The sequence below is a fragment of the Ranitomeya imitator genome, chromosome 3, assembly GCF_032444005.1.
Source record: "Ranitomeya imitator isolate aRanImi1 chromosome 3, aRanImi1.pri, whole genome shotgun sequence".
Classification (NCBI taxonomy): domain Eukaryota; kingdom Metazoa; phylum Chordata; class Amphibia; order Anura; family Dendrobatidae; genus Ranitomeya; species Ranitomeya imitator.
This window is the reverse complement of record NC_091284.1, coordinates 823,597,131-823,621,411: the sequence shown is the minus strand read 5'-3', so window position 1 is coordinate 823,621,411 and position 24,281 is coordinate 823,597,131. Positions and strand designations below refer to the sequence as shown.

The following is a 24,281-nucleotide window of genomic DNA, read 5'->3' as shown; positions in this document are numbered from 1 at the left end:
TGACTGGGCAATATACTACGTGACTGGGCAATATAGTACGTGGCTGGGCAATATACTACGTGACTGGGCAATATACTACGTAACTGGGCAATATACTACGTGGCTGGGCAATATACTACGTGGCTGGGCAATATACTACGTGGCTGGGCAATATACTACGTGGCTGGGCAATATACTACGTGACTGGGCAATATACTACGTGGCTGGGCAATATACTACGTGGCTGGGCAATATACTATGTGGCTGGGCAATATACTACGTGGCTGGGCAATATACTACGTGACTGGGCAATATACTACGTGACTGGGCAATATACTACGTAACTGGGCAATATACTACGTGGCTGGGCAATATACTACGTGGCTGGGCAATACACTACGTGACTGTGCAATATACTACGTGGCTGGACAATATACTACGTGGCTGGGCAATATACTACGTGACTGGACAATATACTACGTGGCTGGGCAATATACTACGTGGCTGGGCAATATACTACGTGGCTGGGCAATATACTACGTGGCTGGGCAATATACTACGTGGCTGGGCAATATACTACGTGGGCTGGGCAATATACTACGTGGCTGGGCAATATACTACGTGACTGGGCAATATACTATGTGGCTGGCAATATACTATGTGGCTGGCAATATACTACGTGGCTGGGCAACATACTACGTGGCTGGGCAATATACTACGTGGCTCTGTGCCTGGCAATATACTACGTGGCTGGGCAATATACTACGTGACTGGGCAATATACTACGTGGCTGGGCAATATACTACGTGGCTCTGTGCTGGGCAATATACTACGTGGCTGGGCAATATACTACGTGGCTGGGCAATATACTACGTGGCTCTGTGCTGGGCAATATACTACGTGGCTGGGCAATATACTATGTGACTGGGCAATATACTATGTGGCTGGGCAATATACTACGTGACTGGGCAATATACTACGTGGCTGGGCAATATACTATGTGGCTGGGCAATATACTATGTGACTGGGCAATATACTACGTGGCTGGCAATATACTACCTGGCTGGGCAATATACTACGTGGACATGCATATTCTAGAATACCTGATGCGTTAGAATTGGGCCACCATCTAGTGTGTGTGTATATGTATATATATATATATATATATATATATATATATATATATATATATATATATAGTATATATTCATTAATTTCAAAATATATCTTAGTGGAATATATCTCTGCTGCTTCCATTCATACGGACGTAGAGAGAAATTATGAATTTCTGTTTCTCTTCACCACCACTAGGGGGAGCTCAAGAACTTAGCAAAGACAGATATAAATGTTTGCATGCAGTGAGCTCCCCCTAGTGATGGCTGACAGAATTTTTTTTATATAGCAATCTATATAAAAGGTTGAACCCTATATTCCTGCCATAGTTTGGGACACTAAAGGGTGCCATCCAATATAGAATTAATATGATACAATTACTGCTACCCTATTTGCCTATTCTATTCTCATACAGATGCATGGTTATGATCCACCTTGGATCAAACGGTCAGATTAATGCGCTCCCAAATTGGACCCCAGATATTCCGTACTTGCAACCACTTGACGCACCATAAAATCTGAGTATTACCCATTGGCTCCAGGGTGATGCAGTGGAGCCTACCAGGTCCATAAGGGCAAATTATCTAATAATAGACTGCAACCTCAGACCACCTGCTCTTTCAAAAGGGGCATTGGAAATTTAGAATTTAACAAACATCCCCTTTAAAGTCTACTTCCAGGTGGTCCTGAAGCCTCCTTGGCCACATACGATGATGCATATTCTGCATTGAGCATGCTTGCCTGATGGGGCTACTTTTGGGATGCTTGTTGGACTTAAAGGGAATCTTTACCTTCGATCACCATGTTTTTATGTAAAGTATTTTGTGCTTATTAATTATGTAATATCCCTTAATACTGGTTGGTTTTCAGTTTTTTTTTCTGATACAAAGCCCCAAATCTGCTTAATGGACACAAACTTACATTCAAAAATCTGTTTCCTGCATTCACCACTAGAGGGAGCTCAGGAGCTTGCTGCGTACAGATTATACATTAACCCTTTCTGTATGAATGTATCTGGACATCCAGATTGCCGGTGATGACTCGCAATCCGTCTGTTTTGGGTAATCAAAAATAAAAAAAAAATAAAAAGTAATCAAGAATTTGTATTTGAAAATTATAGCAATAAAACTACAGTTTGATACCTTAAAAAAAATAAATTCCAAACTGTTCCATAAGCAGAAAAATGTAACAGTAAAAGCTCTAACAGTATGAAGACCAAAAACAGATATATATATTTTTTAAGTGACCTTTCTTGTAAAAAAAAAAGTAGTAAAACGTAAAAATAGAATATCACCGTCATTGAAATTAAAATCATACCGCACGGTAAATGGTAAAATATTTTAATTTAAACCAATTCCGGATGTAATTTTTTTTGCTCATGCGTAGTAAAAATAAATAAGTAAAAGTGATAAAATTGATGAGCAAACTAAGTAAAAACTACAACCTGTCCTGCAAAAAAAGCATCTAGGGAAAATAATAAAAGTACCAGAATATTAAGACCCCCAGAAGTAATTTCTTCTGGAAAACTATCAAAACATTTAAAAAAAAAAACTCTATAAATTGCTGGGTTTTTTTTTATTTTATTTTGACTTCCAAAAAGTGTAATCAAATGATAAAAAAATATTTTTCAATAATAAAGATAATAATAATATAATTGTAATAAAAAAAGAGCCCTGCTGATGGAAAAATTGTGAAACTTATGGCTCTCAGAAAATGGCAACCCCCCAAAAATGTTTTTTTTTTTCATAGTATTTATTGTACAACAGTAATAATAAAGAAACAAAACCTTAGAAAATTGGTGTCGGCGTAATTATACTGACTCGCGGGATAAAATTAACATTTTATTTGTGCTGCAAGATGAATAGCTTAAAAATTAAACCGTAAAAAAAAAAACAACAACAATGCCAGAATTGCTGTTTTGTTTATATTCCTTCCCATAAAGAGTTGAAAGGAAGATGTGGACAGGAACCGCAAGTGCAGACAGGAACGGAACCACAGGAACTGCAAGGGAAGAAAGGAACAGAACTGCAGGTGCGGCAGGAACGGAACCAATGTGGAGAAAGTGGACAGCAACCGCAAGTGAAGACAGGAACGGAACCGCAGTGAGGACAGGAACGGAACCACAGGTGCAGACACGAATGGAACCACAGATGTGGACAGGAACTGAAAGTGAGGACAGGAAGGGAACCGCAGGTGCGGACATGAACTGCAAGTGTAGACAGGAAAGGAACTACAGATGTGGACAGGAACGGCAAGTGCGAACAGGAACGGCAAGTGCGGACAGGAACGGCAAGTGCGGACAGGAACGGCAAGTGTGGACAGGAAAGGCAAGTGCGGACAGGAACGGCAAGTGCGGACAGGAACGGCAAGTGTGGACAGGAAAGGCAAGTGCGGACAGGAACGGCAAGTGCGGACAGGAACGGCAAGTGCGGACAGGAACGGCAAGTGCAAACAGGAACGGCAAGTGCGGACAGGAACGGCAAGTGCGGACAGAAACGGCAAGTGCGGACAGGAACGGCAAGTGCGGACAGGAACGGCAAGTGTGGACAGGAACGGCAAGTGTGGACAGGAAAGGCAAGTGCGGACAGGAACGGCAAGTGCGGACAGGAACGGCAAGTGTGGACAGGAAAGGCAAGTGCGGACAGGAACGGCAAGTGCGGACAGGAACGGCAAGTGCGGACAGGAAAGGCAAGTGCAAACAGGAACGGCAAGTGCGGACAGGAACGGCAAGTGCGGACAGGAACGGCAAGTGCGGACAGGAACGGCAAATGCGGACAGGAACGGCAAGTGCGGACAGGAACGGAACCACAAGCAAAAAAATGTTTGTTTTTTTTACTTTCCAAATTCACCACTAACAAAAACTTGGATAGCTATGTAACTGTACTGACGTGGGGAATCATATTACCAGGTCAGTTTTATCATGTAGCGAACATAGTAAATGAAAAGCCCCCCGAAACAATTATGGAATTGCACTTTTTTTTTTGCACTTACGGTAGATTTTTTTCCCCCATTGTCCCGGGCATCAGATGATAGAATAAATTATGCCATTCAACTCATCCCGCAAAAAAGAAGCCCTCATAGGGCTATAAGGAAGGAAAAATAAAGAAGTAAAATAAGGGGAGGAAAAAACAAAACTGCTAAAAACTGAAAATTGCAAGGTGTTGAAGGGGTAAAAGCAGACTCAAATAAAATCTACAGAATTAAAAAAAAAAAAAAATTACTCAGTACATAATTTTTTAACTATAGAAACATTTAAACTACTAATATAATATAGAATTAATAATCATATTATTATCATGTGTTTCTTATCATACATGCATCTACCTGTATCGTCTACCTCATCTCTCCTTCCATATATCATCCTGCCCCCCTGCTCTTCCGCTGTCTTACCTCTGGCTGCTATCTGGAGCAATATTAATCTGGTCAGCACTCTGCCATCTGTCACAGCTGTGCCGCCACACGAGTCCCAGAAAACCGACCGCTCCTCCAATAATGTCCGCTCATACATAGAGGAAGAATAACCAAACTACAGGATGCAAGAAAGAAGAAGAATAACATGGAACTCAGTATGTCAGCATAGCATCAATAGTAGCCCAGCATTACTACTACTAATATTATTATTATCTGGGGGCAGTATTACAGTAGTTATATTCTTGTACATAGGGCAGTATTATAGTAGTTATATTCATGTACCTAGGGGGCAGTATTATAGTAGTTATATTCTTGTACATAGAGAGCAGTATTATAGTAGTTATATTCATGTACATAGGGGGCAGTATTATAGTAGTTATATTCTTGTACATAGAGAGCAGTATTATAGTAGTTATATTCATGTACCTAGGGGGCAGTATTATAGTAGTTAATTCTTGTACATAGGGCAGTATTACAGTAGTTATATTCCTGTACATAGGATGCAGTATTATAGTAGTTATATTCCTGCACATAGGGGGCAGTATTATAGTAGGTATATTCTTGTACATAGGAGCAGTATTATAGTAGTTATATTCTTGTACATAGGAGAAATATTATAGTAGTTATATTCTTGTACATAGGGGCAGTATTATAGTAGTTATATTCTTGTACATAGGAGCAGTATTATAGTAGTTATATTCTTGTACATAGGGGGCAGTATTATAGTAGTTATATTCTTGTACATAGGAGCAGTATTATAGTAGTTATATTCTTGTACATAGGGGGCAGTATTATAGTTGTTATATTCTTGTACATAGAGGCAGTATTATAGTAGTTATATTCTTGTACATAGGAGCAGTATTATAGTAGTTATATTCTTGTACATAGGAGCAGTATTATAGTAGTTATATTCTTGTACATAGGGGGCAGTATTATAGTAGTTATATTCTTGTACATGGGAGCAGTATTATAGTAGTTATATTTTTGCACATAGGGGGCAGTATTATAGTAGTTATATTCTTGTATATAGGGGCAGTATTATAGTAGTTATATTCTTGTACATAGGAGCAGTATTATTGTAGTTATATTCTTGTACATAGGAGCAGTATTATAGCAGTTATATTCTTGTACATAGGGGGCAGTATTATAGTAGTTATATTCTTGTACATAGGAGCAGTATTATAGTAGTTATATTCTTGTACATAGGGGGCAGTGTTATAGTAGTTATATTCTTGTACATAGGAGCAGTATTATAGTAGTTATATTTTTGCACATAGGGGGCAGTATTATAGTAGTTATATTCTTGTACATAGGAGCAGTATTATAGTAGTTATATTCTTGTACATAGGAGCAGTATTATAGTAGTTATATTCTTGTACATAGGAGCAGTATTAAAGCAGTTATATTCTTGTACATAGGTGTTATGACCTGGTGGTTAGGAGCACCCGACCTGATAGTTAAACTCATACAGGACAAGCTCTGGGATGTGGGAGCTCTGCTGACCGCAAGCCCTAATCCTATCGCACACACTAAAAATAGCCGTGGAGCGCTCCTGACGCTCCCTAGGCACCTCGTCACAGCCTAAGGACTAGCTAGCCCTAGAGATAGAAAATAAAGCCTAACTTGCCTCAGAGAAATTCCCCAAAGGAATAGGCAGCCCCCCACATATGACTGTGAGTAAAGATGAAAGTCACAAACGCAGAAATGAAACAGGTTTCAGCAAAGGGAGGCCAGACTTACTAAATAGACAGAGGATAGGAAAGGTAACTTTGCGATCAGCACAAAAACCTACAAAAACCACGCAAGGTGTGCAAAAAAGACCTCCGCACCGACTCACGGTGCGGAGGGGCCACTCTGCATCCCAGAGCTTCCAGCTAGCAAGACAAAATCATGATAACCAGCTGGACAAGAAAACAGTGAACAAATAATGACTATCAGGAACTTAGCTTCTGCAGGAGAAGGCAGGTCACCAGAGAGATCCAGGAGCGAACTCAACCAATGCAAAAACATTGACAGCTGGCATGGAGTAACGATCTGAGAGGAGTTAAATAGAGCAGCCAACCAAAGGATAAACCACGTCACCTGTGTAAGGAACCTCAGAAGCAGCAGCTTCACTCATAGCCACCAGAGGGAGTCCATGGACAGAACTCTCCGAAGTACCATTCACGACCACAGGAGGGAGCCCGACAACAGAATTCACAATACATAGGGGGCAGTATTATAGTAGTTATATTCTTGTACATAGGAGCAGTATTATAGTAGTTATATTCTTGTACATAGGAGGCAGTATTATAGTAGTTATATTCTTGTACATAGGAGCAGTATTATAGTAGTTATATTTTTGTACATAGGGGGCAGTATTATAGTAGTTATATTCTTATACATAGGGGGCAGTATTATAGTAGTTATATTTTTGTACATAGAAGCAGTATTATAGTAGTTATTTTTCTGTACATAGGAGAAGTATTATAGTAGTTATATTCTTGTACATAGGGCCAGTATTATAGTAGTTATATTCTTATACATAGAGGGCAGTATTATAGTAGTTATATTCCTGTACATAGGGACAGTATTATAGTAGTTGTATTCTTGTACATAGGGGGCACTATTATAGTAGTTATATTCTTGTACATAGGAGCAGTATTATAGTAGTTATATTCCTGTACATAGGGACAGTATTATAGTAGTTATATTCATGTACATAGGGGGCAGTATTATAGTAGTTATATTCTTGTACACAGGAGCAGTATTATAGTAGTTATATTCTTGTACATAGGGGGCAGTATTATAGTAGTTATATTCTTGTACATAGGAGCAGTATTATAGTAGTTATATTCCTGTACATAGGGACAGTATTATAGTAGTTATATTCATGTACATAGGGGGCAGTATTATAGTAGTTATATTCTTGTACACAGGAGCAGTATTATAGTAGTTATATTCATGTACATAGGGGGCAGTATTATAGTAGTTATATTCCTGTACATAGGGACAGTATTATAGTAGTTGTATTCTTGTACATAGGGGGCACTATTATAGTAGTTATATTCTTGTACATAGGGGGCAGTATTATAGTAGTTATATTCTTGTACATAGGAGCAGTATTATAGTAGTTATATTCCTGTACATAGGGACAGTATTATAGTAGTTATATTCATGTACATAGGGGGCAGTATTATAGTAGTTATATTCTTGTACACAGGAGCAGTATTATAGTAGTTATATTCATGTACATAGGGGGCAGTATTATAGTAGTTATATTCCTGTACATAGGGGCAGTATTATAGTAGTTGTATTCTTGTACATAGGGGGCAGTATTATAGTAGTTATATTCTTGTACACAGGAGCAGTATTATGGTAGTTATATTCATGTACATAGGGGGCAGTATTATAGTAGTTATATTCCTGTACAAAGGGGCAGTATTATAGTAGTTATATTCATGTACATAGGGGGCAGTATTATAGTAGTTATATTCTTGTACATAGGGGCAGTATTATAGTAGTTATATTCTTGTACATAGGGGCAGTATTATAGTAGTTATATTCCTGTACATAGGAGCAGTATTATAGAAAGTTATATTCTTGTACATAGGGGCAGTATTATAGTAGTTATATTCTTGTACATAGGGGGCAGTATTATAGTAGTTATATTCTTGTACATAGGGGCAGTATGATGTGGACTACCAGTATATAATAGCGGATCAGTATGATGTGTGATTGGCGGGATGGGTCTGATTAGTGGGAGATATAATAACTATGTGGTCACTCCATCGTTTGCACTCTCTGGTTATATTGTTACTCTTCACGTCCCGATTCCTTCTCTTTGCATAGAGGATTCTTGTGGTCAGAGCTGGTAAGTAATGAATGGATCCGCTCATGCATGAATTGATTATCCTGGGAAACTGCAGACTTGAGAAAGCAGGGTCTTTGTTTCTTGGGGCCTAGGAGAGGATTCTGGGGGTGCGCAGTCTGCAGTTGCTGTAGTATAGACGCGTCTATAGAGCCATATCATAGATTCGCCAGCAGGTAATATATAAGGTCCCACGTATAACATAGGAATAAGAAAAGATGAAATCTGAAATAAAACCCTCTGTGGAGCAATGTTCACACTATGATGTCTGTACCTCGCTGGGAACTGTAAGCAGATGATCGCGGTGACCGCTTGCAGTCCCAGTGCGTTTTTTGGACCGGTCACATGATCGCTAGATTTCTGCAAAGCATAGTAAATCTCCTGGTCCTACAAGAATCATATTAGTCCTAGCTGTTACTAATGTCAGGAGGACGGATCCCATAGACTCCGCAGCTGCAGGGGAAGAAGTGAACAATAAAGGAAAAAAAAAAAATCATAATTTCCCTAGATATTTTTTTACGATCTCTTTATTTATTAATAAAATATTGGAAACATTTATAAAAAAATCAAATAAAAAAAAAAAAACAGGATGCAGCCAACCAATATAGTAGAGAGGGCGGCAACACAGGTGCAAAATACTGATCAAACAATCACTCACAGCCTATCAATCCATGGAAGGGGCATTGCTCAATACATGAGGCATGAATAGGGCGCTGGTCACACCCAGGCAGGGCCGCCATCAGGACAGTACTGCCATTACAGGCGCATGGGTCCCGGACCGGGTGAGAAGCGCTGCGCGGCCTGTGCAGGGGTGGGGAATCTTTTTTTTTGCAAAGGGCCATGTGGATATTTATACCGTCCTTCGGGGGCCGTACAAACTCGGCCCATAAAGTGCATCCTGACTCTGGCGCTGGTTTCAGGACGTAATCTTTCATTGCATGACCTTCAGTGTTCAGTAGTGAACACTGTGTGTGTCCTAACAGAGCAAGAAGAAATGGAGCTCCCCCTTGGGGCGGCTTCCGGTAGTGAAATTTCAGTAATCATTGCTAGGATTTCCTCGCTATTGACCCCATAACAGTTGTGTCTTCACTCTCTGTGGCAGATGCACCTTTGGGGATAGGACGTCCTAAAATAAATCTTCAAGGTTATCAGTGTTATTATTATCCTTCTGTATTATGTGCCCTGTATCTGATGGAGGGAGGAGGTGTATGGGCCACGTGGGTCATTTCTATTACTGACCTCCACACATTAATGATTGTCAGCCACAAACTGATAATTTATAAAGAAAATGACAGAATCGTGCTGATCCTGATACACAAGTGCACTGACAAGGTAGAGACCCCCTAAATTACATCACGAGATGCCCCCGTGACACAGTCATATGGGAAGTCAGGGGCCCAGAACCACTGGCTACATTATTAAGGCCAGGTTCACATTGCGTCAAGGCAGTCCGTATTTTTAGTATTTTTTAGTGCTCGGAGATTTAGTTTTCATCGCCTCAGCTGGATGATTTACATCTGTTAGCCAGCATAAGTACATGTGGGGATTCCCTAGCAACCAGGCAACCCCCACATGTACTCAAGCTGGCTAACAGATGTAAATCATTCAGCTGCGGCAATGAAAACTAAATCTCCGAGCACAAAAAGATACTCGGAGGACCACTGAGCGTGCACGAGAAATCTCGAGTAACGAGTATATTCGCTCATCACTAATCATTAAGCCTAGCCTCCGTCTCTCTCATGCTGCTCTGCTTCTCTCCACCATGTCTCATGCCTCCCGTAGAGCCTGGACTTCTCCTCACTCGTTCCTCTCACAACCTGACGGTTCTGCTCAGCTCTTCTGATTACCTCAGGGAGACGCTCCTCGCGCCACTCCTTGGCCCCCGCCGCCTTTCTCAACTGTCACTACTCTGACTGACACCAGTCCTGAACCTAACTCAATCTAATCTCCTACTCCACAGTGCCCCCCAGTGTTCTATCACCTAAATCACCCCTAATTAATACTAAACCTTACTCTATTACTATATCTATCCCTAGCCCATAAAGATATATATATAACTTACTCAGTACATATACATAAGCACGCTGTGTACATGTTAATGCACAATAAAACAATATCACTTCACGTGGGAAATGTACCCACTTTATTAGGAAAGTGTGCAAAGGCACCCTTCATACACCCCTTACATATGCACTGTATGGCGATTATGTACATACTGTGTGGCGGTTATGTAGATACTGCATTCTGGTTATGCATGCACTGTATGGTGATCATGCATGCTATGAATGGCAATTATGTATGCACTGAATGGCGGTAATATATGCACTGTATGGTGGTTATGTAGCATGCACTGTATGGTGGTTATATGCACTGTATGGTGGCTATGTATGTGAGTCGCCCTGCCAGGGCCGTGGAGTACCCGGTACCGGGTCTGGTGTTCACAGGGGGGGATGTCACGATGGTGACCCGGTCCGTGGCCCTGGGCGCCCATGTAAAAGGGGAAAGTCTTTAAAAGGGATTTGGTGAATAAAGTTTATGTTCGTGACGCCACCTGTGGTATTCGGTCAGTGGGGACCGACGCTGCTTTAAGGGGTCCGCTGGCGTGATGTTATGGCAGCTAGATGGTGTACCTTCCCACAGGTCAAGTGTGTCCCCAGGGCTCCCGGTGTGTAGGTGGAAGATGGTGAGAGGCGCAGTAAAGAATGAGGACACAGGTTTACAGTCTCTTTACCTGTTTACTGAAGACTTCAGGCAGCCACAGTCCAGGGCACCAGATCACAGGGCAGGCAGGGTCCGGCCGGCTTGGAAGCGAATCCAGAGTCCCCCTTACCAGGTGAAGTTCAAAAGCCTTACTCATGGCGCGGTGGTGGTGTAGTTCCTTACTGCCTATGGATTCAGATAAGGTCCTCACAGTTCGTCTCTCTGTCCCCATATAGGATAGGACAATACCTGTATGACAGGTAACTCGAGCCTTTTTACAGGGACTCTAGCACCCCCGGGCTCCATGTGTTACTGTGTCTCAGGTGTGTGTGGTGGACAGGTAACTGTTCAGCTGTTCTGCCAGTCTCTGATGTAAGATGTGGAGTCCCTTACAACCTCGGTGGTCTGGCTACGGTTATCTGCGCCTCACAGGGATCAGCCTGCTCTTAGCTGGTCTCCCCTGATGCTACGCTCCTGTGCTTCCCTCTCCTTCACGCTCACTGAACAATGGTCGGCTTTCTGTATGTCTCTTTCCAGGAGTTGTAGGCCCCTTCAGACCTTCTGACACTCTGTCGGTCTGCTCTCTTCTGTCTCTCTAACAATCTGATCTCTCTTTCCCTCCAAACCACAATATATAGGGGAGTCACCTAGAAATAGTGGTGGTTACCTGATAAAAGATATCCTTCATTGCTTCCAAACGTAACATCACTCTCCCAGTGAGGAAAGCAATGCTACTGTGATGACCAGGACCCTGTGTGGTGGTTATGTATTCACTGTATGGCGGTTATGCATGTACTGTGTGACAGTTATGTATGTAATGTATGAAGGTCATGCATGCACTGTATGGAGGTTATGTAAGCACTATGTGACAGGTATGTATGTACTGTATTCCGATTCTATCTGGATTCTGTGGCAGGTATATATGCACTGTTGCGGTTATGTATGCACTGTATGGTGGTCATTCAGGCACCGTATGGCAGTTGTGTATGTATGTACTGTACGGTTGTGGAATTTAAACACCGTAGGATATTATTGTGACTTTACTCTGTGGTGGTATCTCATTTGCACTGTATGGCGGTTTTATACATTATACATTATAGTAGTGCTATTGTTTTGCACAGTATGGTGGCAGCCTATTTGTGCAGCACTTTATACATGCACTTTATAATACTATTGTATGGAATATGTAAATCAACATGATATAATACTACATGAAAAATACAAACTAAATAGGTGCCTTCAAGATTCCAGCGACAGTGGTCTTATAACTGGCAACCCTGGCCCAAATGATCAAAAAATACTATGAACTGAACCTGATGTATAATAACATAGATTATATTGTGATATTAAAAGTATAGTTAGAAAAAAATTGTTCAGATGACTGCCATCTTGTGGACACCATGGTGAAGTGCAGAAAACCTGAAATGATACTGAACCAGGACCCTTTTTTGGCTCCTTGAATATCCGCACCACAAACTTCCAGACTGTTTCTAGAACTATAAATATTTACTGGGTAAATACTTATTTAATCATCTTACCCCATAAAACAATTTTATCATATATCTCTGTATACAGGGAGCTCCCCCTAGTTGTGGCTGCAGACAGGATCTTATCATGTATCTCTGTATACAGGGAGCTCCCCCTAGTGGTGGCTGCAGACAGAATCTTATCATGTATCTCTGTATACAGGGAGCTCCCACTAGTGGTGGCTGCAAACAGGATCTGATCATGTATCTCTGTATACAGGGAGCTCCCCCTAGTGGTGGCTGCAGACAGGATCTTATCATGTATCTCTGTATACAGGGAGCTCCCCCTAGAGGTGGCTGCAGACAGGATCTTATCATGTATCTCTGTATACAGGGAGCTCCCCCTAGTGGTGGCTGCAGACAGGCTCTTATCATGTATCTCTGTATACAGGGAGCTCCCCCTAGAGGTGGCTGCAGACAGGATCTTATCATGCATCTCTGTATACAGGGAGCTCCCCCTAGTGGTGGCTGCAGATAGGATTTTATCATGAATCTCTGTATACAGGGAGCTCCCCCTAGTGGTGGCTGCAGATAGGATTTTATCATGAATCTCTGTATACAGGGAGCTCCCCCTAGTGGTGGCTGCAGACAGAATCATAACACGTATCTTTGTATACAGGGAGCTCCCCCTAGTGGTGGCTGCAGACAGGATCTTATCATGTATCTCTGTATACAGGATGCTCCCCCTAGTGGTGGCTGCAGACAGGATCTTATCATGTATCTCTGTATACAGGGAGCTCCCCCTAGTGGTGGCTGCAGACAGAATCGTAATACATATCTTTGTATACAGGGAGCTCCCCCTAATGGTGGCTGCAGACAGGATCTTAGCATGTATCTCTGTATACAGGATGCCCCCCCTAGTGGTGACTGCAGACAAGATCTTATCATGTATCTCTGTATACAGGGAGCTCCCCCTAGTTGTGGCTGCAGACAGGATCTTATCATGTATCTCTGTATACAGGGAGCTCCCCCTAGTGGTGGCTGCAGACAGAATCTAATCATGTATCTCTGTATACAGGGAGCTCCCCCTAGTGGTGACAGCAGATAGGATCTTATCATGTATCTCTGTATACAGGATGCTCCTCCTAATGGTGGCTGCAGACAGGATCCTATCATGTATCTCTGTATACAGGGAGCTCCCCCTAGTGGTGGCTACAGACAGAATCTTATCATGTATCTCTGTATACAGGGAGCTCCCCCTAGTGGTGACTGCAGACAGGATCTTATCATGTAACTCTGTATACAGGGAGCTCCCCCTAGTGGTGGCTGCAGACAGGATCTTATCATGTATCTCTGTATACAGGGAGCTCCCCCTAGTGGTGGCTGCAGACAGGATCTTATCATGTATCTCTGCATACAGGGAGCTCTCCCTAGTGGTGGCTACAGACAGAATCTTATCATGTATCTCTGTATACAGGGAGCTCCCCCTAGTGGTGACTGCAGACAGGATCTTATCATGTAACTCTGTATACAGGGAGCTCCCCCTAGTGGTGGCTGCAGACAGGATCTTATCATGTATCTCTGTATACAGGGAGCTCCCCCTAGTGGTGACTGCAGACAGGATCTTATCATGTATCTCTGTATACAGGGAGCTCCCCCTAGTGGTGGCTGCAGACAGGATCTTATCATGTATCTCTGTATACAGGGAGCTCCCCCTAGTGGTGGCTGCAGACAGGATCTTATCATGTATCTCTGTATACAGGGAGTTCCCCCTAGTGGTGGCTGCAGACAGGATCTTATCATGTATCTCTGTATACAGGGAGCTCCCCCTAGTGGTGACTGCAGACAGGATCTTATCATGTATCTCTGTATACAGGGAGCTCCCCCTAGTGGTGGCTGCAGACAGGATCTTATCATGTATCTCTGTATACAGGGAGCTCCTCCTAGTGGTGGCTGCAGACAGGATCTTATCATGTATCTCTGTATACAGGGAGCTCCCCCTAGTGATGGCTGCAGACAGGATCTTATCATGTATCTCTGTATACAGGGAGCTCCCCCTAGTGGTGACTGCAGACAGGATCTTATCATGTATCTCTGTATACAGGGAGCTCCCCCTAGTGGTGGCTGCAGACAGGATCTTATCATGTATCTCTGTATACAGGGAGCTCCCCCTAGTGGTGGCTGCAGACAGGATCTTATCATGTATCTCTGTATACAGGGAGCTCCCCCTAGTGGTGACTGCAGACAGGATCTTATCATGTATCTCTGCATACAGGGAGCTCTCCCTAGTGGTGGCTACAGACAGAATCTTATCATGTATCTCTGCATACAGGGAGCTCCCCCTAGTGGTGACTGCAGACAGGATCTTATCATGTATCTCTGTATACAGGGAGCTCCCCCTAGTGGTGGCTGCAGACAGGATCTTATCATGTATCTCTGCATACAGGGAGCTCTCCCTAGTGGTGGCTACAGACAGAATCTTATCATGTATCTCTGCATACAGGGAGCTCCCCCTAGTGGTGACTGCAGACAGGATCTTATCATGTATCTCTGTATACAGGGAGCTCCCCCTAGTGGTGGCTGCAGACAGGATCTTATCATGTATCTCTGTATACAGGGAGCTCCCCCTAGTGGTGGCTGCAGACAGGATCTTATCATGTATCTCTGTACACAGGGAGCTCCCCCTAGTGGTGGCTGCAGACAGGATCTTCTCATGTATCTCTGTACACAGGGAGCTCCCCCTAGTAGTGACTGCAGACAGGATCTTATCATGTATCTCTGTATACAGGGAGCTCCCCCTAGTGGTGGCTGCAGACAGGATCTTATCATGTATCTCTGTATACAGGGAGCTCCCCCTAGTGGTGGCTGCAGACAGGATCTTATCATGTATCCCTGTATACAGGGAGCTCCCCCTAGTGGTGGCTGCAGACAGGATCTCATCATGTATCTCTGTGTACAGGGAGCTCCCCCTAGTGGTGGCTGCAGACAGAATCTTATCATGTATCTCTGTATACAGGGAGCTCCCCCTAGAGGTGGCTGCAGACAGAATCTTACCATGTATCTCTGCATACAGGGAGCTCCCCCTAGTGGTGGCTGCAGACATAATCTTATCATGTATCTCTGTATACAGGGAGCTCCCCCTAGTGGTGACTGCAGACAGAATCTTATCATGTATCTCTGTATACAGGGAGCTCCCCCTAGTGGTCGCTGCAGACAGGATTTTATCTTATGTATCTCTGTATACAGGGAGCTCCCCCTAGTGGTGGCTGCAGACAGAATCTTATCATGTATCTCTGTATAAAGGGAGCTCTCCCTAGTGGTGACTGCAGACAGGATCTTATCATGTATCTCTGTATACAGGTAGCTCCCCCTAGTGGTGGCTGCAGACAGAATCTTATCATGTATCTCTGTATACAGGGAGCTCCCCCTAGTGGTGACAGCAGACAGGATGTTATCATGTATCTCTGTATACAGGGAGCTCCCCCTAGTGGTGACTGCAGACAGAATCTTATCATGTATCTCTGTATACAGGGAGCTCCCCCTAGTGGTGGCTGCAGACAGAATCTTATCATGTATCTCTGTATACAGGGAGCTCCCCCTAGTGGTGACTGCAGACAGAATCTTATCATGTATCTCTGTATACAGGGAGCTCCCCCTAGTGGTGGCTGCAGACAGAATCTTATCATGTATCTCTGTATACAGGGAGCTCCCCCTAGTGGTGACAGCAGACAGGATGTTATCATGTATCTCTGTATACAGGGAGGTCCCCCTAGTGGTTACTGCAGACAGGATCTTATCATGTATCTCTGTATACAGGGAGCTCCCCCTAGTGGTGACTGCAGACAGAATCTTATCATGTATCTCTGTATACAGGGAGCTCCCCCTAGTGGTCGCTGCAGACAGGATTTTATCTTATGTATCTCTGTATACAGGGAGCTCCCCCTAGTGGTGACTGCAGACAGGATCTTATCATGTATCTCTGTATACAGGGAGCTCCCCCTAGTGGTGGTTGCAGACAGGATCTTATCATGTATCTCTGTATCCAGGGAGCTCCCCCTAGTGGTGACTGCAGACAGGATATTATCATGTATCTCTGTATACAGGGAGCTCCCCCTAGTGGTGTCTGCAGACAGGATCTCATCATGTATCTCTGTATACAGGGAGCTCCCCCTAGTGGTGGCTGCAGACAGGATCTTAAAGGGAATCTGTCACCCTGGTCGATTTTTATCTATTACTATGGGCATACAGGTAATTGAATTGTTAAACCCGTCTTACCTTTTTGCGTTATTGCTATGGTGTAGACAGTGAGAAATTGATTTATAGTCTTTTATGCTAATGATTTCTTCCATTCTCTGGAGTTTCGGGTCCCTAGAAGAAATCACTGCCTCCTCGCTTCATTATACTATCGCCTCCATCCCATCAGTGTCATACTGACCTGGTCGGCGCTGTGCGAATCCGCGGTTACACGAACACTGGCCGCTCTTGTCTGGGCAGTGTCGGAATTGATCTTCTGTGCAGATACATTGTAGGAAACAATCAGGAAAGAGACCCGTTCATGACCCGGCAGAAGTGTGGACCTGTTCTGGGCTGTGGTGGGTTAATTACGTTGGTTGTGGCTCATCCACGGATGGGTGCGGGGTGCATGGATCTGTATAATCTCCGCTGATAGCGGTAGGGCTGATATCGCACAGATCCGTGCAGCTTATTACACTTCATCCCACAGAGCGAGGCCGACGTTCACATTGCAACACGTCGTCTCGTCCCGGCAGACTTTGGACCCCGATATCCAGCCTGCAGGACACCATTCTCTGCAGCCCGGGCTGACAGCATGGCGATCGAATTTGCCTCTCGGTCCGTTCCCTTACAGCGGAGGCTGCAGACGGCGGCCGTGCTCCAGTGGGTGGTCTCCTTCCTGGCGCTGGGTAAGAACGGACCGATTTTGTGTTATCAGGGAAAAGTTGTATCTAAGCACATTGGGCCCCAGGTATTATTGCATTTGCCTCTTGTTTGCCAAGTTGTTTGTGTTGTTTGCTTTTTCTTGAAATGGCGCTATTTGTTAATCTCTATTGTATATGTGATGACTTTTTTCCTTCAAATGTTTGTAATTGGTTTCTGCTATTTATCAATTGCAGCTTTAAAAAAAAAAAAAAAAAATATGCCCAAATGTTTTTTTTGTACTCGAGAAAACTTCATACAAATCTCGCGTGCTTTTAACAAACATACGACTTTTTGTACTAAAAAGTCATAAAAAAATAAAATAAAGAGCATTTTTTTATTTTGCGCAAAAAATGTAAGAATAATCCGCACGATTTTGAAGAATTTGTGCAAGAAAAATGCGAGAAAAGTGACTTAAAAAGCGCAAATGACGAATTGGGCCCATTGCTTGAGTAGTCTGAGAATTGTATCTAATCCTCTCCTGTGTGATACTGTCTGCTGAGCCGTGTATCTAATCCTCTCCTATGTGATACTGACTGCTGAGCCGTGTATCTAATCCTCTCCTCTGTGATACTGTCTGCTGAGCCGTGTATCTAATCCTCTCCTGTGTGATACTGACTGCTGAGCTGTGTATCTAATCCTATCCTGTGTGATACTGACTGCTGAGCTGTGTATCTAATCCTATCCTGTGTGATACTGACTGCTGAGCCGTGTATCTAATCCTCTCCTGTGTGATACTGTCTGCTGAGCTGTGTATCTAATCCTATCCTGTGTGATACTGACTGCTGAGCTGTGTATCTAATCCTCTCCTGTGTGATACTGTCTGCTGAGCCGTGTATCTAATCCTATCCTGTGTGATACTGACTGCTGAGCCGTGTATCTAATCCTATCCTGTGTGATACTGACTGCTGAGCCGTGTATCTAATCCTATCCTGTGTGATACTGTCTGCTGAGCCGTGTATCTAATCCTATCCTGTGAGATACTGTCTGCTGAGCCGTGTATCTAATCCTATCCTGTGTGATACTGACTGCTGAGCCGTGTATCTAATCCTATCCTGTGTGATACTGACTGCTGAGCTGTGTATCTAATCCTATCCTGTGTGATACTGTCTGCTGAGCCGTGTATCTAATCCTATCCTGTGAGATACTGTCTGCTGAGCCGTGTATCTAATCCTATCCTATGTGATACTGTCTGCTGAGCTGTGTATCTAATCCTATCCTGTGTGATACTGTCTGATGAGCCGTGTATCTAATCCTCTCCTGTGTGATACTGTCTGCTGAGCCGTGTATCTAATCCTATCCTGTGTGATACTGACTGCTGAGCTGTGTATCTAATCCTATCCTGTGAGATACTGTCTGCTGAGCTGTGTATCTAATCCTCTCCTGTGTGATACTGTCTGCTGAGCTGTGTATCTAATCCTCTCCTGTGTGATACTGACTGCTGAGCTGTGTATCTAATCCTCTCCTGTGTGATACTGTCTGCTGAGCTGTGTATCTAATCCTATCCTGTGAGATACTGTCTGCTGAGCCGTGTATCTAATCCTATCCTGTGTGATACTGTCTGCTGAGCTGTGTATCTAATCCTATCCTGTGTGATACTGTCTGATGAGCCGTGTATCTAATCCTCTCCTGTGTGATACTGTCTGCTGAGCTGTGTATCTAATCCTCTCCTGTGTGATACTGTCTGCTGAGCTGTGTATCTAATCCTCTCCTGTGTGATACTGTCTGCTGAGCCGTGTATCTAATCCTCTCCTGTGTGATACTGACTGCTGAGCTGTGTATCTAATCCTATCCTGTGTGATACTGACTGCTGAGCTGTGTATCTAATCCTCTCCTGTGTGATACTGTCTGCTGAGCTGTGTATCTAATCCTCTCCTGTGTGATACTGTCTGCTGAGCCGTGTATCTAATCCTATCCTGTGTGATACTGACTGCTAAGCTGTGTATCTAATCCTCTCCTGTGTGATACTGTCTGCTGAGCCGTGTATCTAATCCTATCCTGTGTGATACTGACTGCTGAGCTGTGTATCTAATCCTCTCCTGTGTGATACTGACTGCTGAGCCGTGTATCTAATCCTATCCTGTGTGATACTGACTGCTGAGCTGTGTATCTAATCCTCTCCTGTGTGATACTGTCTGCTGAGCCGTGTATCTAATCCTATCCTGTGTGATACTGTCTGATGAGCCGTGTATCTAATCCTATCCTGTGTGATACTGACTGCTGAGCTGTGTATCTAATCCTCTCCTGTGTGATACTGTCTGCTGAGCCGTGTATCTAATCCTCTCCTGTGTGATACTGTCTGCTGAGCCGTGTATCTAATCCTATCCTGTGTGATACTGACTGCTGAGCTGTGTATCTAATCCTATCCTGTGTGATACTGACTGCTGAGCTGTGTATCTAATCCTCTCCTGTGTGATACTGTCTGCTGAGCCGTGTATCTAATCCTCTCCTGTGTGATACTGTCTGCTGAGCTGTGTATCTAATCCTATGTGATACTGTCTGCTGAGCCGTGTATCTAATCCTATCCTGTGTGATACTGTCTGCTGAGCTGTGTATCTAATCCTATCCTGTGTGATACTGACTGCTGAGCCGTGTATCTAATCCTCTCCTGTGTGATACTGTCTGCTGAGCAGTGTATCTAATCCTCTCCTGTGTGATACTGTCTGCTGAGCCGTGTATCTAATCCTATCCTGTGTGATACTGACTGCTGGGCTGTGTATCTAATCCTATCCTGTGTGATACTGACTGCTGAGCCGTGTATCTAATCCTATCCTGTGTGATACTGTCTGCTGAGCCGTGTATCTAATCCCATCCTGTGTGATACTGTCTGCTGAGCCGTGTATCTAATCCTCTCCTGTGTGATACTGACTGCTGAGCCGCGTATCTAATCCTCTCCTCTGTGATACTGTCTGCTGTTCTGGCCTCTTAGTGATACAGGAAAGCTGTGACGTCTTCTCTTGTAATGGAGCATTTTAGGAAGGGTCCTGGTGGGGTAGTGGGCGGTTATGGTGGCTCTGTGTCTTCCTTCACAGTCTCTGGAGTTTTCCCTTAATCCTTCATTTATTTTATTGGATGATTAAATACACGGAGCATCGCCTGTATGACCCGACACCGTCTCCTGTACAAGGGCGACATCAGGGGGTCAGGACTCTTCATGAATAATACATGTAATAATGTGTCTGAGACCCCGCACTTATCATGTGGCTGCACCTGCACTCGACCGCATGAGGTGAACATGAAGCCAATCTGCTTCTAAGGTCTCAAATAGTGAAAATTTGCTCGTTAGCAAAATGATGATAAACTACAGTATCTTGGTGTTAGAGTCACACAGCTAGGATTTACCACTAGGGGGAGCTCCCTGTATAAAGAGATACATGATAAGATCCTGTCTGCAGACACCACTAGGGGGAGCTCCCTGTATACAGAGATACAGGATAAGATCCTGTCTGCAGTCACCACTAGGGGGAGCTCCCTGTATACAGAGATACATGATAAGATCCTGTCTGCAGCCACCACTAGGGGGAGCTCCCTGTATACAGAGATACATGATAAGATCCTGTCTGCAGTCACCACTAGGGGGAGCTCCCTGTATACAGAGATACATGATAATATCCTGTCTGCAGCCACCACTAGGGGGAGCTCCCTGTATACAGAGATACATGATAAGATCCTGTCTGCAGTCACCACTAGGGGGAGCTCCCTGTATACAGAGATACATGATAAGATCCTGTCTGCAGCCACCACTAGGGGGAGCTCCCTGCATACAGAGATACATGATAAGATCCTGTCTGCAGCCACCACTAGGGGGAGCTCCCTGTATACAGAGATACATGATAAGATCCTGTCTGCAGTCACCACTAGGGGGAGCTCCCTGTATACAGAGATACATGATAAGATCCTGTCTGCAGCCACCACTAGGGGGAGCTCCCTGCATACAGAGATACATGATAAGATCCTGTCTGCAGCCACCACTAGGGGGAGCTCCCTGTATACAGAGATACATGATAAGATCCTGTCTGCAGTCACCACTAGGGGGAGCTCCCTGTATACAGAGATACATGATAAGATCCTGTCTGCAGTCACCACTAGGGGGAGCTCCCTGTATACAGAGATACATGATAAGATTCTGTCTGCAGCCACCACTAGGGGGAGCTCCCTGTATACAGAGATACATGATAAGATTCTGTCTGCAGCCACCACTAGGGGGAGCTCCCTGTATACAGAGATATATGACAGGACTGTGTCTGAAGCCACCACTAGGGGGAGCTCCCTGTATACAGACACATGATAAGATTCTGTCTGCAGTCACCACTAGGGGGAGCTCCCTGTATATAGAGATACATGATAAGATCCTGTCTGTAGCCACCACTAGGGGGAGCTCCCTGTATACAGAGATACATGATAAGATCCTGTCTGCAGTCACCACTAGGGGGAGCTCCCTGTATACAGAGATACATGATAAGATTCTGTCTGCAGCCACCACTAGGGGGAGCTCCCTGTATACAGACATACATGATAAGATCCTGTCTGCAGCCACCACTAGTGGGGAGCTCCCTGTATACAGAGATACCTGATAAGATTCTGTCCGCAGCCACCACTAGGGGGAGCTCCCTGTATACAGAGATACATGATAAGATCCTGTCTGCAGCCACCACTAGGGGGAGCTCCCTGTATGAAGAGATATATGATAAGATCCTGTCTGCAGCCACCACTAGGGGGAGCTCCCTGTATAAAGAGATACATGATAAGATTCTGTCCGCAGCCACCACTAGGGGGAGCTCCCTGTATACAGAGATACATGATAAGATCCTGTCTGCAGCCACCACTAGGGGTAGCTCCCTGTATGAAGAGATATATGATAAGATCCTGTCTGCAGCCACCACTAGGGGGAGCTCCCTGTATACATAGATACATGATAAGAGCCTGTCTGCAGCCACCACTAGGAGGAGCTCCCTGTATACAGAGATACATGATAAGATTCTGTCTGCAGCCACCACTAGGGGGAGCTCCCTGTATACAGAGATACATGATAAGATCCTGTCTGCAGCCACCACTAGGGGGAGCTCCCTGTATACAGAGATATATGACAGGACTGTGTCTGCAGCCACCACTAGGGGGAGCTCCCTGTATACAGACACATGATAAGATTCTGTCTGCAGTCACCACTAGGGGGAGCTCCCTGTATATAGAGATACATGATAAGATCCTGTCTGTAGCCACCACTAGGGGGAGCTCCCTGTATACAGAGATACATGATAAGATCCTGTCTGCAGTCACCACTAGGGGGAGCTCCCTGTATACAGAGATACATGATAAGATTCTGTCTGCAGCCACCACTAGGGGGAGCTCCCTGTATACAGACATACATGATAAGATCCTGTCTGCAGCCACCACTAGTGGGGAGCTCCCTGTATACAGAGATACCTGATAAGATTCTGTCCGCAGCCACCACTAGGGGGAGCTCCCTGTATACAGAGATACATGATAAGATCCTGTCTGCAGCCACCACTAGGGGGAGCTCCCTGTATGAAGAGATATATGATAAGATCCTGTCTGCAGCCACCACTAGGGGGAGCTCCCTGTATAAAGAGATACATGATAAGATTCTGTCCGCAGCCACCACTAGGGGGAGCTCCCTGTATACAGAGATACATGATAAGATCCTGTCTGCAGCCACCACTAGGGGGAGCTCCCTGTATGAAGAGATATATGATAAGATCCTGTCTGCAGCCACCACTAGGGGGAGCTCCCTGTATACATAGATACATGATAAGAGCCTGTCTGCAGCCACCACTAGGAGGAGCTCCCTGTATACAGAGATACATGATAAGATTCTGTCTGCAGCCACCACTAGGGGGAGCTCCCTGTATACAGAGATACATGATAAGATTCTGTCTGCAGCCACCACTAGGGGGAGCTCCCTGTATACAGAGATACATGATAAGATCCTGTCTGCAGCCACCACTAGGGGGAGCTCCCTGTATACAGAGATACATGATAAGATCCTGTCTGCAGCCACCACTAGGGGGAGCTCCCTGTATACAGAGATACATGATAAGATCCTGTCTGCAGTCACCACTAGGGGGAGCTCCCTGTATACAGAGATAAATAAGATCCTGTCTGCAGCCACCACTAGGGGGAGTACCCTGTATACATAAATACATGATAAGATTCTGTCTGCAGTCACCACTAGGGGGAGCTCCGTGTATACAGAGATACATGATAAGATCCTGTCTGCAGTCACCACTAGGGGGAGCTCCCTGTATACAGAGATATACATGATAAGATCCTGTCTGCAGCCACCACTAGGGGGAGCTCCTTGTATACAGAGATACATGATAAGATCCTGTCTGCAGCCACCACTAGGGGGAGCTCCCTGTATACAGAGATACATGATACAATTCCGCCTGCAGCCAACACTAGGGGGAGTGTTATGGACCTGGTGGTTAGGAGCACCCGACACTACCTGATAGTTAAACTCACACAGGACAAGCTCTGGGAAGTGGGAGCTCTGCTAACTGCAACCCCTAATCCTATCACACAACTAGAAATAGCCGTGGAGCGTTCCTGACTCTCCCTAGACGCCTCTTCACAGCCTAAGAGCTAGCTAGCCCTAGAGATAGAAAATAAAGCCTACCTTGCCTCAGAGAAATTCCCCAAAGGAAAAGGCAGCCCCCCACATATATTGACTGTGAGTAAAGATGAAAGTCACAAACGCAGAAATGAAACAGGTTTCAGCAAAGGGAGGCCAGACTTACTAAACAGACTGAGGATAGGAAAGGTATCTTTGCGATCAGCACAAAAAACTACAAAAGACCACGCAGAGT

At 44.4% G+C, this 24,281-nt stretch overlaps 1 protein-coding gene and 1 long non-coding RNA gene across 3 annotated transcripts in view; one reads left to right on the top strand and one right to left on the bottom strand.

Moving 5' to 3' along the window:
* Positions 1-2,122: 2,122 nt before the first annotated feature.
* LOC138671315 (uncharacterized) lies at positions 2,123-17,066 on the bottom strand. Of its 2 annotated transcripts, none has more exons than XR_011319451.1 (3): positions 16,955-17,066; positions 4,483-4,618; positions 2,123-2,144 (listed from the first exon to the last, which is right to left on the bottom strand). It is a non-coding gene; the product is annotated as an uncharacterized lncRNA (long non-coding RNA). The 2 variants fall into 2 exon arrangements; XR_011319450.1 differs by lacking the exon at positions 2,123-2,144 and adding an exon at positions 4,098-4,175.
* The window catches only part of MOGAT2 (monoacylglycerol O-acyltransferase 2), an 87,975-nt gene continuing 80,626 nt past the window's right edge, over positions 16,933-24,281 (top strand). The window contains exon 1 of the mRNA XM_069759393.1: positions 16,933-17,441. Within this exon, the coding sequence (XP_069615494.1) occupies positions 17,348-17,441 (94 nt within the window). The 5' untranslated portion in view covers positions 16,933-17,347. The remainder of the gene's footprint in view (positions 17,442-24,281) is intronic.